Source organism: Miscanthus floridulus, chromosome 19, assembly GCF_019320115.1.
Source record: "Miscanthus floridulus cultivar M001 chromosome 19, ASM1932011v1, whole genome shotgun sequence".
In the NCBI taxonomy this organism is placed as follows: domain Eukaryota; kingdom Viridiplantae; phylum Streptophyta; class Magnoliopsida; order Poales; family Poaceae; genus Miscanthus; species Miscanthus floridulus.
In genome coordinates, this window is record NC_089598.1 from 90,364,264 (window position 1) to 90,376,765 (window position 12,502).

At 47.7% G+C, this 12,502-nt stretch overlaps 2 protein-coding genes across 2 annotated transcripts; one reads left to right on the forward strand and one right to left on the reverse strand.

Moving 5' to 3' along the window:
- Positions 1-6,749: 6,749 nt before the first annotated feature.
- LOC136528338 (small ribosomal subunit protein uS11z) lies at positions 6,750-8,685 on the forward strand. Its single transcript, XM_066521289.1, has 6 exons — positions 6,750-6,877; positions 7,680-7,799; positions 7,881-7,926; positions 8,009-8,094; positions 8,221-8,350; positions 8,438-8,685. The coding sequence occupies exons 1-6, from the start codon at positions 6,875-6,877 to the stop codon at positions 8,503-8,505; spliced, it is 453 nt and encodes a 150-aa protein (XP_066377386.1). The 5' UTR covers positions 6,750-6,874; the 3' UTR covers positions 8,506-8,685.
- Positions 8,686-9,417: 732 nt separating this feature from the next.
- Positions 9,418-10,676, reverse strand: LOC136529537 (uncharacterized). Its single transcript, XM_066522618.1, has one exon. It carries the CDS (start codon positions 10,503-10,505, stop codon positions 9,834-9,836), a length of 672 nt encoding a protein of 223 aa, XP_066378715.1. The 5' UTR covers positions 10,506-10,676; the 3' UTR covers positions 9,418-9,833.
- Positions 10,677-12,502: the final 1,826 nt, after the last annotated feature.

Below are 12,502 nucleotides of genomic sequence, written 5' to 3' on the forward strand. Positions count from 1 at the left end.
GTGCGCCGAACCGAACGAAAACAAGTTTACGCCTTCAAAGACTATTTAGGTCTTTTTGTTTTTGGAGCATTTACAGAAATCTGGTCTGAAGAAACGCGTCTGTTTTCCATTACACCCGAATGTTCTCTTTCTATATTTATATCTGAACAACCACCAGATAATTTGATCTATTTTGGTGGTAAAAGAGTTTTGTGAATAAGTTTTACTTAGCAAATGTATCCATTCGTTTACAATTTTGTTACAGTGCTTATACAAGCTGCCAATAATAATGAGCTAACTATTTTTCTTGGATTTAAATAGGCTTAATCCAACCTTAAATCAAAATACAATCCAAGGCCCGTATAAAAGTCAGTACAATAAAGGATTAATCATGTATAGAAAATTGATCGGAGATTGGTTCAACTTAAATAGATGGATATAGTCTGTTTGTTTGAATTTATCAGTCTGACTTATCAATCATGGTACAATGCTTTTCTCTCGCAAAAAATCAGCTTAACTTTTCAGCAAAACAATCCGCCAGCTGAAAGGTGAGTCACGTAACATCATGACCACACACGTGCTACAACATGAACAGGCTCCAACGGTCAGGCAATCGATGAACAGTACAGCATCAATAAAGATTTTTGCAGCTTCTACTCAAATCAGAACAAGTGAGAGCAAGGAATGCTAGATCGAAAGAAGATGGGTGGGTGAGTGATACTTAGAATAGCAAGCAAATTTTTACAATCTAACCGTGAAGGAGATAACAAATAAAATGGGACTTGTGGCCTTGAGACGCAACCTACAAGGATGACTGTACAAAAACCTTTTTTTCTTTTACTAATATACAAAGATGTACCGCTATTTTTTCTTTGATTTTTGCTGGTAAAACAAAGATGTACCACCTTTCCTGTATATATGTGAGAAAACAGTGAAGGTCAAGCTCGAGCGCGCGGCAGTTGAGTCCGTGATTTAAAGCTCCATCTGTGGTGGTGGAAGTATGAAGCTAGAACAAAACTTGACTGCAAATTTATTACGGATCCCAGAATTACAATGTATCCTGTAATGTATAAACCAGCCCTGAGTGGCGAGGAATCATCGATTCTGCTCTAGATTAGCACAGCGTGACACAATGATTAGCTCCGACGAGAGCAGTAGTGTATCTTCCTCCTCCCTAACCCCTGAACTAACTAACTAACCTTGCACGGAGTCATGTGCTAATTCTGCACCGAGCTGCGTCCATGCAGTTCTGCTAGCTGTTCTTCAAGTTGTGGTTGTTTAGCAGGTCACCGGTGGTGTCGTGAGCCAAGCCAAGCCAGGGTACCAGACCGCCTCCCTTCCGGCGCGGCGCCGCGTGGTGGCGCTCACAAAACCGGCCGCAACCCCTGGTCGTCCCGATCCATCGCCCGCTGAACAAATGCAGCGTGCGGAGCAGTGGCGCGAACCACCCGCCGCGCAGCAAAACAAATCGGCGTGTCCCGTCCCGCGAGTGGCCGTCGCGGGGGTTGCTCGCCGCGCGTGCTGCCATGCTCGTGCGCGGGGTTATTATAAGCCGGCCGATCGAGCTAGCGCTCCGGATCGACGTGGATTTAATTCCCAGCACTGGAGACTGGACGGCGAGCGATCATTCCATGTCACGGCTACCGCACGTCTGGAAGAAGGCGGTGACGAGGGAGCCGCCGGCGACGGCGACGGTCCAGTCGAGCAATGCAGTCAAGAAGCCGCCGCCGCGGGAGCTGAGGCGCCTCCCACCAATCAGCGGCGGCGGCGGCGACAGAGCGGACAGGAGGAGGAATAACGGCGCCAGCGCCACGGCGGGCACGGAGCTCGCGGAGCGCGCGGCGAAGACGTGGATGAGGCATGCGCTGGCGAAGCGGGTCGCCACGCGCTTGCTGAAGCGGAGCACGGCGCCGCCGGCGGCGGCAGTGGCGGACGAGGGGAGCAGCCCGAAGAAGGTCATCGCGTGCTGCTGCGCGAGGCTCCCGCCTGGCCTGCGCTGCGCGCTGCACCAGGACGGCGCGCCGGGGCGGGCCTGGATGCGCGCGCAGCGCCGCGGCTGCAGCGGCGGAGAGGCCGTCGCGCCGCCCAAGGCGGACGGGTGGGCGTTCAGCGAATATGCGCGGTGGCGCAGGCACGTGTGGATGCCCAGCCGGTTCTACTTGGAGCGCGTCGAGTCCGATGAGCACCGTGCAGCGGCAGAGCGGCTTCGTCTCGTGAGACGCATGTAGATTTTTTAGTAGTGCTCTGTGTTTTGTTTTTGACAAAATTGGTTCTACAGTACTGAAAGATTCATAAAATCGTGAAATACCATTAAAACTTTTTGACAACGTAAAATGACACTGAAAGTTCGAACGTTAACTGGATCAAACAGTCCGTTAGAAAATGTTCACAGAAAACATATTGGATGGATACAGAAGCACGTGAAATGACTGTTATACTCTTAGAGAGAGAACCTTATCTGGTTCACGAATCACGACTGCTATCTCCTCGAGCGCGTCCGACCTCTCCAGGACTAGGCGCAGCCGGTCCATATGCTCTGCACCGGCGCCGGCGCCGGTCAGGCCCCACCACCCGCCAGCCCCGCGACTCCGCATGTCCCCATCGCCGCCCGAGTCGTCGCCCCCGACACCGGCCGGGTCATCGCCCCCCATCGAGGAGGGGGTCGTCGCCCTCGACGCCGGCCACCCGAGGCTAGGGCTCGCGCCCACGACGCCGGCAGCTCGAGGCCGGGGCTCGCGCCCGTGACTCCAATCGCCGAGTCCAGGGCTCACATCCGTGACAGTTGCTGGGCAGCGCGCCGCCGGCTGCCTGCTGTGCAGCACGAGCCTACCCCTGCCGGCCAGTGCTCAGAGCAGGTTGTTCCACTCCGCGTTGCTGTTCTTCTTCATCAACGTAGTAGTGTTGTTCTCTTTCTACAGATGCATCGATTTGAGATCCCTGAAGGGTAAGTCTCGAACCCTAGCTCTGCTTGAATGTTCCTTTGTGCATGCGGTGATGTGGTCAGTGCTCTATGTTAAATTAGTTTGTTTCTCTAAAAATGTGATCCGTTTGTGGTGTCTGGATGCGGTTGGTCAGTGTTGATCTTGATCCTGTGGAAATTGCTGCAGGCAGTGCTGTTAATTTTCTGCACTGCTACTCTTTCAGGATCGATGAGAAGAATGGTTGTAAATTTTTCATTGATGTTTGCTCGTTCTCTACTATCGAGGATGATCGATCTATGTACTGTAAAGGTCGGCGTTTGGAGTGGTGGGTGGATCCAGAGGAGTACTCCATCATTGAGATGGAGGATGATGTTTCAAAGCATTACAACTAGGCAAGTTATCAAGAACCAAATTTCTAGTATTCAGATTAGAATGGTCAAACAATGCGGCTTGCTAGTGATAAGGAGCTTCTGACCTTATTGCGGGCAACAAGACAGGTGAAGTTTATTATGACGGTTGATAGATGCTCAAGTGTAGGTGCTCTGAATGTGACTCAAAATGAAAACGATCTAGTCACAGATAGCAAGTTGCAGCTAGTTCAGGTGACAGATGAGTTGAATGAGCAACATATTCAAGTCACAGATGAGGTGAATGAGTCCTCGGCTCAAGCTACACAAGAGGTGCCACAATATAATGGTCAAGAATGGGCTGAAGTACCAGAACTTGGACTTACAGCCGCTGGTCCTACTAGAGTAGAAGAGGAAGAAAAGGAGCACTACATGGAACCTGGTGTTGACCCTGACGGAGATGAACCAATTGGGGCTGATGAAGAATTAAAGTATTTCAAGAAGGCAAAGATAGCTGAAGGAGATAAGATTACAAAAGTGCTGCAAGAAAACAAAAAAGTGGATAAGAAAGGCGAGAAAAAAGGGAAGGGACACGAAGCATTTGATCCTGATGCTGTACCAAGTGATGAAGCCACTATGGCCAATGTTGTCTTTGTTGCACACACCACATATGATCGAGATGACCCTGACATAAAGAAAGGATCAACATTTGTTGACAAGAATGCCTTTGTGCTACCTATGAAGCAATTTGCAATCAAAAGGGAGTTTGAGACTTTTGTGGTGCACAGTGACAAGTCAAGGTACAGGGCTAAATGCGTAGATCCAGAGTGCGAATGGAAAGTTCATGCAAAGAAACTCCTTGGATGCCCTACTTTCATGGTGAACTAGTTGTTTTCATATAGATTCTTAACTAGATGTTTTTATATAGATTTCAGATTGCTAAGTTCATATAGATACCAAATTTCTAACATGCTATTTTTATAACAATTTTATACAGTTTTCAGTATGATATCTAGTTGTTTTTATTACAATTTCATATAGATTTTAGTTTTCTAACATGCTATTTTTATAACAATTCCGTACAGTTTTCAGTATGATATCTAGCTATTTTTATTACAATTTCATATAGATTTCATTTTTCTAACATGCTATTTTTATAACAATTTCATACAGTTTCAGTATGATATCTAACTGTTTTATTACAATTTCATATAGATTTTATTTTTCTAACATGCTATTTTTACAATAATTTCATATAGTTTTCAGTATGACATCTAGCTGTTTTTATAACAATTTCATATAATTTTTAGATTGATAACTTGTTGTTTTCATACTATTTTTTGGTTGTTTCAATATCTGAAGGTCATACATGCGCCAGCACAAGCAAAGTGCTAAGTAGAGAGGCAACGAAGGGGTGGATAGCCGATAGAACAAAAGATATACTAAGGACAGACCAACAATGGGTCCTAAGAAATTACAAGAACACCTTGAGGGGCAGTTCCCAATCAAAATAGCTTATACCAAGGTCTAAGAAGAAAGGCAACGTGCACTAGATGAACTTCATGGCACTTGATAGGAAAGTTTCAGAATGTTGTGGAGCTTCAAAGCGATGTTAGAAGCTACATGCCCAGGAAGTGTAGTAGAGATTGATTGCAAGAAGACTAAAGGTGGCAAGATTCATTTCTCTAGGATGTTTGTGGCCATCAAAGCATATGTGGATGGATTTCTTGTGGGATGCAAGCCTTATCTTGGAGTTGACTCCACTCACCTCACAGGCAAGTACAATGGACAGCTAGCTGCAGCACCTACGGTTGATGGACATAATTGGATGTACTCGGTGGCTTACGACATTTTTTACAAAGGAGACTAAAGCCAATTGGATTTGGTTCATGAAGCAATTGAAGAGGACAATTGGGATTCCGTGTGGACTGACAATCCATGCTTGCAAGGGTCTAGAGACAGCAGTCCATGAAGTCTTTGGAGATGCAGCTGAGCACAGAGAGTGTTTTAGACACCTCATGCATAATTTTAGAAAGAAATACCAAGGAGATGTGTTGAAGTACATGTGGCCTTATGCTTGGGCATGTACTACTAGGAGGCATGAATGGCTTTGGAATAAAATTTCAGAAACCTGTCCAGAAGCAATCCCTTACTTGCAAGACAACCACAAGCATGTTTGGTCACGAGCAAAGTTTTCAGGGAAGTGCAAGGTGAATTATGTCAATAACAACATATCAGAATGCTTCAATAATTGGATCGAGGATTTCAAAGGTTTGCTGGTGGATAACCTCGTGGACATGATTAGAGGTAAGATTATGGAGAAGATAGCAATGAGGCAACTTATAAGTCAGAAGCTTGAAGGGCCGATCCTTCATAGTGTTCTCAACGAGCTGAAGGAGAAGAATAGAAGCTTGAATTATACAATCAAGGGGAGTGATGTACTAAAGGCTGAAGTCTCTAGATTGACTAGGGACAACTTTCCTTGAGGCATGCAGTGGACCTTGAAGGGAAAACATGCTCATGCGGTCAATGGCAGATCTCTGGGAAACCTTGCACCCATGCTATAGCCTTTATAGGTTCACTAAGGAAAGTGAAACTTAATGACTATGTGCATGATTACTACTCAGTTGAACGTTTCAAGGCTACTTACCAGTTTTTGGTGAACTTGATGGTTGACAAGTCACTGTGGTCTGCAATTGATCTTGGGTTTGAGATGTGGCCTCCAAAACTAGAAATAGCAGTGGTTTATGTGCTCAAACAGCGTGCTAGAATTAGTTAGAGCCATAACTTATGTGGTGATATAGGTGAAACAGTCGTTCTCAGCTTACTGAAATGAGATATAACGGTTCAGGGGTACTTTTGTCTCATTTGACGTTGTTAGAGCCAAAAGGTAACAGAGTGTTAGAATTAGTTAGGGTTTGAAACTTTCAATGGTATTTTACGTTGGAGACATCTTTCAGTGGTATTTTACAATTATGTTCAGTGCTATAGAACCAATTTTCCTGTTATTTTTTTAAGACGATCAGAGCTCCGAAACGCGTACCACAAATGGAATTGAATGTGAGTGATAGAGGCAAAGGACTATGCGGTTGTGTTTCAAAGTTTCAACTGTGCATACGGTACATCACCACCTGATACGGGCGTAAATCCGTGAATTTGGTTGTTTGGTCCACGGTACGGAGGCAAAGTGGCATACCCTCCTCTTAATGAAAAAATTGCTCAGGAATGGGGGCAAAAAATACAGATGTAAACACATTCTTATCCAGCGAGAGTGCGAGATAATCAGACAAGGCGATGTGAAGAATACAGACTAAATGGACCCGCATTCTTATCCAGCCCAGATAGCCCAAACATTGTCGGCCCATTGGGAGTTCAAGCCACCAAATTACGGCACGGGCCTAGTGTAAGAAGTGGGGCCCACTCCGCAGAGACGGAAGACCGAGGGCAAAAGAGGAACGAACTTGCGCCGAGTGAGGGTGGGACTAAACCCTAGTGGGCTGCGGCCTCGTATATAAACGTGCACCGCTCATCCGTCGCCCCTCTGAAGTTTCGGCGGCGGCGTGCTCGTGATCTCAACCCCAGCCCCCAGGCGAGCTCGGCTCCGGTCACCCGTCGTTCCACGCAACCATGGTAAGCGAGCCTCTTCTCGTCTGGTTAAGGTTTGTCCGCCGATCTAGGCGCAAGCTCGGTAGCGGTGGGGGTTCCTGAGAGCGTAGATTTGCGTGGAAAATTTGTTGATTGGAGCTTATGCTCTGTGGGCTGCTACATCGCAATCGAGATTTGTCCTTCGCTGAATTAGTTGAATGTACTCGTACTGCTTAGTTGAAGACTGAAGTGATGTGCTGGGGTAATTTTGATGCGAATCTAATCACGATGTGTCTTCTATTCTAGGTGAAGATGTTTAGATGTCAAATGCAATATTTGAGATGTGCTGTTAAAACTGTGGAAGTATTGATATGAGTAAACACTACTACTTTCGAACTTGAGTTAGAGATGCTGATTACCTACTACTTGCGAACTAAAGGGTTAGAGATGCTGATTACCTGGGGTTTTGCTCGGGGTTGAATCGTTTATGTAGCTGGCATATGTTTTGCAATGATGGTTGTTCACAATACATCCTGATGCTAGTCTTGTTTTAGTTCTTGAAATGATTGACTTGATTAGTATGCTGAGGCTGATTTGCTGTTGAATTGCTTCTATAAGTTTTCGCTCAAAACAATTTCCAGCTAACTTTTTCTTAGTGTAAATCCACTGGCAGGCTATCTGTATTGTACTCAATTAGTATGGCTCTTTGTTCCTGTTAGTCTCTTAAAATCACATGTGTTGAAGTATATCAACTCAGGTTCACTTTTTGTGCACGGTGAAATTGTTTCTGGTGGTTGTTAACACGACAGTAGGTTCAATTTCATCTGATAGTAGTATATGTTTGCAGTCGAGGAGGAAGACCAGGGAGCCGAAGGAGGAGAACGTTACCCTTGGACCCACTGTCCGTGAAGGAGAGTTTGTCTTTGGTGTTGCTCACATCTTTGCATCCTTCAATGACACCTTCATTGTAAGTGCTATATGTTTTTTTACCTGTGGATGGAGCTTTTCATTCCCTTCCCCTGTTTAACTGTGATGTTGTGATATGCAGCATGTAACTGATTTGTCTGGGAGGGAAACTCTGGTTAGGATCACTGGTACCATCCTAAAACCTTGGTCCATACTTGACCTTGATGGCAATTGTATTTAGCTTTAACCATGGTGTGCTAAACTATGTAGGTGGCATGAAGGTCAAGGCTGATCGCGATGAGTCGTCGCCTTATGCTGCTATGCTTGCTGCTCAAGATGTTGCACAGCGTTGCAAGGTATTGGTTCATCTGTGTATCCGGAGATGATGTTTGCTTAATTAAATTGAACCTTAGGATTATGTTGGGCTGCTTAGATTGCTGTGGCCAGATAAGTAATTTGTCAGTTGGGTCTCTTGTCTTCAGGAGCTTGGTATCACTGCGCTGCACATTAAGCTTCGTGCCACTGGAGGCAACAAGACCAAGACCCCTGGACCTGGTGCTCAGTCTGCTCTCAGGGCTCTTGCTCGTTCTGGGATGAAAATTGGACGCATTGGTAAGAAATCTGAAACTTGAAGTTGCACCAATTATCAAATGCTTTATTGTTTCTGTATGTTAATGGCAACTTTTTTGTTATATGCAGAGGATGTTACCCCGGTTCCCACTGACAGCACTCGCAGAAAGGGTGGTAGGAGGGGAAGGAGGCTGTAGGCGTATTCTATCTGCCATCTCTTGGCACTGGCCTCTGGGTAGTGTTGCTGTTTCTATGCTTGTCAAGAGGAGCTTTAATTTTGCTCTATGTTGATTTACTGTTAGTCGAATCTATAATGTGCATGGATAATGTTTTGGTTGAGGAATTGACATTTATGCTAAAAATGCATTTTCACTCTACTATAGGACGGGGCATTGGATTAATGCCCCTGTTTTGATGAGGTGCAGCTGTTTTTTGCTGTCTTCTGATCAGAACCTGCTTTCTGATTACGAGTTTCAGCGTGTCAGGTTATGATAGTGTGTTCTTGTGTCGAGAATTAGTTTCTAAAGATGTGGATGTTTGCCTGCCTGCTATTTGCCACAGGGAGAGGTAGATACTAGTGCTACGTAGACCGTAGTACAATCAGAAGCAATGGTGCATGTATTTATTATTCCACAAATAGACGTAGCAGATCGTCTCAGCCTCTCAGGCAGCAAGCATGTTGTAACAGCCGGCGCGTTGGCGGAAGCAGACGATGGCACGCTGGCGCCCCGGCTCCTGGTGTTGCTGGCTGCCAGTTTCTCAAACCAAGCTCCTTTCCCAAAGTCTGTTAGCTGCTGTGAGTCGGTGATGACGGGCCCAATGTAGGGTCATTTCGATTTTTGCTGAAACTGCCCTGCATACAAGCAGCTACAAAACTAGTGCCACATTCAACTGCGCTGCATAAAAACAGCTACAGAACTATCTGCGCTGCATAAAAGCAACTACAGAACTACTATTGCCACATTGCGAGCTCCATCCACAGGAGTAATAACTATGACGATGTCGCCTGCTCGATGCTTTTACTTTTTTCTTTCCTTGGTCATAATCTAGTTCTGCACGTTGATCAAGCTCTACTGCTTAATTACGGTTTGTATAACCTAGTCTGAAGAGTAAAAAAATGGTCTTGCAATTGCAATGGTCAGGCATACAGGGTTCTGAATGTACGTTGCCGCTTCAGACTTGGCAATCGAAGTTCGTCATGCATGTGCCAATGGCGAGGGGGAATTTTGTGCAGTCTGCAGTGCTGGCCTTTTGATTCTTGCTCAAGCTTTAACACTGCAAAACTGATGGAGGAAATTACACATTTTCGACATTATTTGCTCAACATTGCGAAACACACATTCTTCCTAGTACTATGTTCTCTTCTCAGGGAAAGGGAGAACGACGAACACCTTGAGGAGAGTTGTTAAAATTCTCTCACACCACAAGTCCACAAGCAAAGCCATAACGACTGACTCACGTAGCAACATCAAACTCCAGCAGCTGAAGTCCGGAGATCGGAGGAGAGGAGACAACAACTTTATCTTCACGTGGGTTTGAGGTCCTGAAACATGGAGTCCCACTTGATGTCGTCGTCGCCGGCACCGCCGTCCTCCTCGTCCTCGTCCTCTCCACCATCCTCTTCCTCGTCGTCATCGTGGTAGCAGTCATGGAACATCAGGCTCGCCTTCTGAGACGACGCCGACAGCCTCGCGCCGCCGCCGCCGCCCCTGAGGCCGCTCGCTCCGGCGACGACGCCATCGGTGATCATGAGCACCATCTTCTTGGTGGCGCTGGCGCTACCGGTGCTCTTCCGCTGCACGGCGCCGACGCGGACGGCGTCGTCGCCGCTGCAGATCCTCGGGACGACGGTGACCGACGACGCGCCGCCCCTCCTCCTCCCGCCTCCTGCTCCTCCTCCTCCGGCCAGCCGGCGCACGCACCGGGACAGGCACCTGGTGGCCCTGCGCGCGAGCCGCGAGGCCGCCGACGAGGCGTCCGCCCCCGCAGCCTCCGCGCCGTCCCCGGCCTGCTTCTTGGCCAGCTTGAGGATCTCGAGGCGGTGCTTGGCGACGGCGATGCCCATGCTCTTGAGCAGGTCGTGGTCGAAGTGCGCCGCGTCCCCGGGCTCCAGCTCGTTCCGGCTGAAGAGGCGCCCGTACTCGTACGTCAGCGACGGCGCCAGCCCTGTCCGCGACAGCCACGCGTACCAGTCCATGGCGTGGCGGGCGCGGTGGCGGGCGCCGGCCGGCCTTGCCCTCCCTCAGCTTCCTTTCCCACCACCACTTGCTCCGCTTCCCGCGGCTGAGTGAGTGATGACCACAGCACAGGACAGGACAGGACCCAGCGCCCTCACGAGGCCCCTCACTGCTCGCCGCAACTACTCGCGCTAGGATTTTATAGGAAGGCAAGAGTGCAAGACTCGCAGAGTCACAGAGAGTCAGGAGACTGACCATGCTGGTAGAAGGAAGCTCGCAGATACAGAGCACGGCCCAGCTCACATGCATGCCTGCGCCACCTCACGCGGATTCCAGGCTGCAGCGAGCCAGCGACCAGACCAGTGAGCGAGTAAATTCGTGGACGTATTGCTATGACGGAACACCAACGTGCAGGCAAATCTTGCGGCCGGCGTATGTACATAAGCTTGGATTCTGTGCACGGGCACAGGATCCAATCCAACACCGATAATGTACAGTACAGCGTGTGCACATCTTTATCTTAAGCTAAAACGTCAAGGGAAATACATACACCAACAAATGAAGCTCAAAAGCTGCCAGTAGGCTGATGGATCTGACGCAGATCGCGGTCCATCTCCATCCTGCCACCACCTTGTGGACGTGGTGGGCATGCATGGCCGCTCGATCGATTGGTTACATGCCCCTGCAAAGTGGAGCTGCAGCTAAGTGAAGGTTGTTAAGTTGCTGGGCACTTTGTGGCATGCTCTGCTGCATCGTGTCGGGCTTCATGATAATTATGGTTCAGGTCGTCATGGTATTTTTCTAAGCCAAAGAAAAAACGCATGTATAATCTCTATCCACTTGAGATTTCTTTTGGCTTTTGGTTTGGGGGGCAATGCAAAAGATCACTTTGAGATGTTTGAGGGAGACGCGTATGATGACGATGGCTGTTGTGTTTGTGTTGGTTGCGAGGAAGGACCACGGACTAAGGTGGGAAAGGACGCGAGCAAAGCGGGCGACGTGGGTGGTGGCAGGGGGGAAATGTGACCAGGGGCCTACGTGTCTCTTACTGTGTGTGTTACTGTTTCGTTTTCCTAATATAATACAACCCGACGGTAGAAAAATCAGGAGAGGCCGTAGGATCTGTGTGAAAGCTGTAACGCTGTTAGTACTGTACGGTACATCACAGCATGTGTATGGGACAATGGCCCTGTTCGCTTTGCTGCAAAGCCATGGCTAAAAATACTATTCGCTGATTTGTTGTAAGAAAAGCTGTAACGCTGGTAGTACTGTATGGTACATCACAGCATGTGTATGGGACAATGGCCCTGTTCGCTTTGCTTGAAAGCTATGGCTAAAAATACTATTCGCTGATTTGTTGTGAGAGAAGACACCGTTCCTTTGCTGAAATGGTATGACTCGTAAGAGAAGCAAACATGACCAATGTATAGGGGAGGAAAAACTGTGACGAGTCCTTGGAGCCACTTAGTGCCATGCATGTGTTGATGTGTAGACCTTTATTACTTCTTGTCTGGTCATGGAGCGAGCTAGTATATTAGAGGAAGTCACGAGATACCTAAAAAGATTAGGCTGGGGCTAAAGTGGATTGGGCAGTAAATTAACTAGCAGTTAAAATACACAAGAGTTAGATAGGAACGTGGGTTGTTGAAATCTAGGCTGACTGGAGCTGCATGCCTCAAAGAAATGCGACGGCTATGGTATGATGAGTAGCAGCTAGTTTTGTGCATCGTTCTGTCTAAAGCATCTCCACCTTTCGAGTTTGTTTAGCCATGCCTAGTTTCGCGCCAAAAGGGGTACAAGTAAAAGAAGGCTCATTCATAAAGCGTATTTTTTTAAATACGCACGTACCACGTACCACGTAGGCTCTACCGTACGCTCAAGATCAAGACTGCAGCCAGCTCACGGGTCACGGCCAAGGAAAGGAAGGCCAGCAGCGTCAGCAACGGCGGTACGGAACGGGTTAACTCAGCTGTCCTCATCCCACGCGCACATCCATCGTCCGACGGCCGATCGGCGG

Excerpts from the sequence above, each read along its gene's own strand:
- LOC136528338 (XM_066521289.1), top strand. Across the intron at positions 7,927-8,008 it reads AACTCTGGTTAGGATCACTG|GTGGCATGAAGGTCAAGGCT; the intron begins GTACCATCCTAA and ends TAAACTATGTAG. Across the intron at positions 8,351-8,437 it reads GATGAAAATTGGACGCATTG|AGGATGTTACCCCGGTTCCC; the intron begins GTAAGAAATCTG and ends TGTTATATGCAG.
- LOC136529537 (XM_066522618.1), bottom strand. The coding sequence starts at position 10,505 with ATGGACTGGTACGCGTGGCTGTCGCGGACAGGGCTGGCGCCGTCGCTG.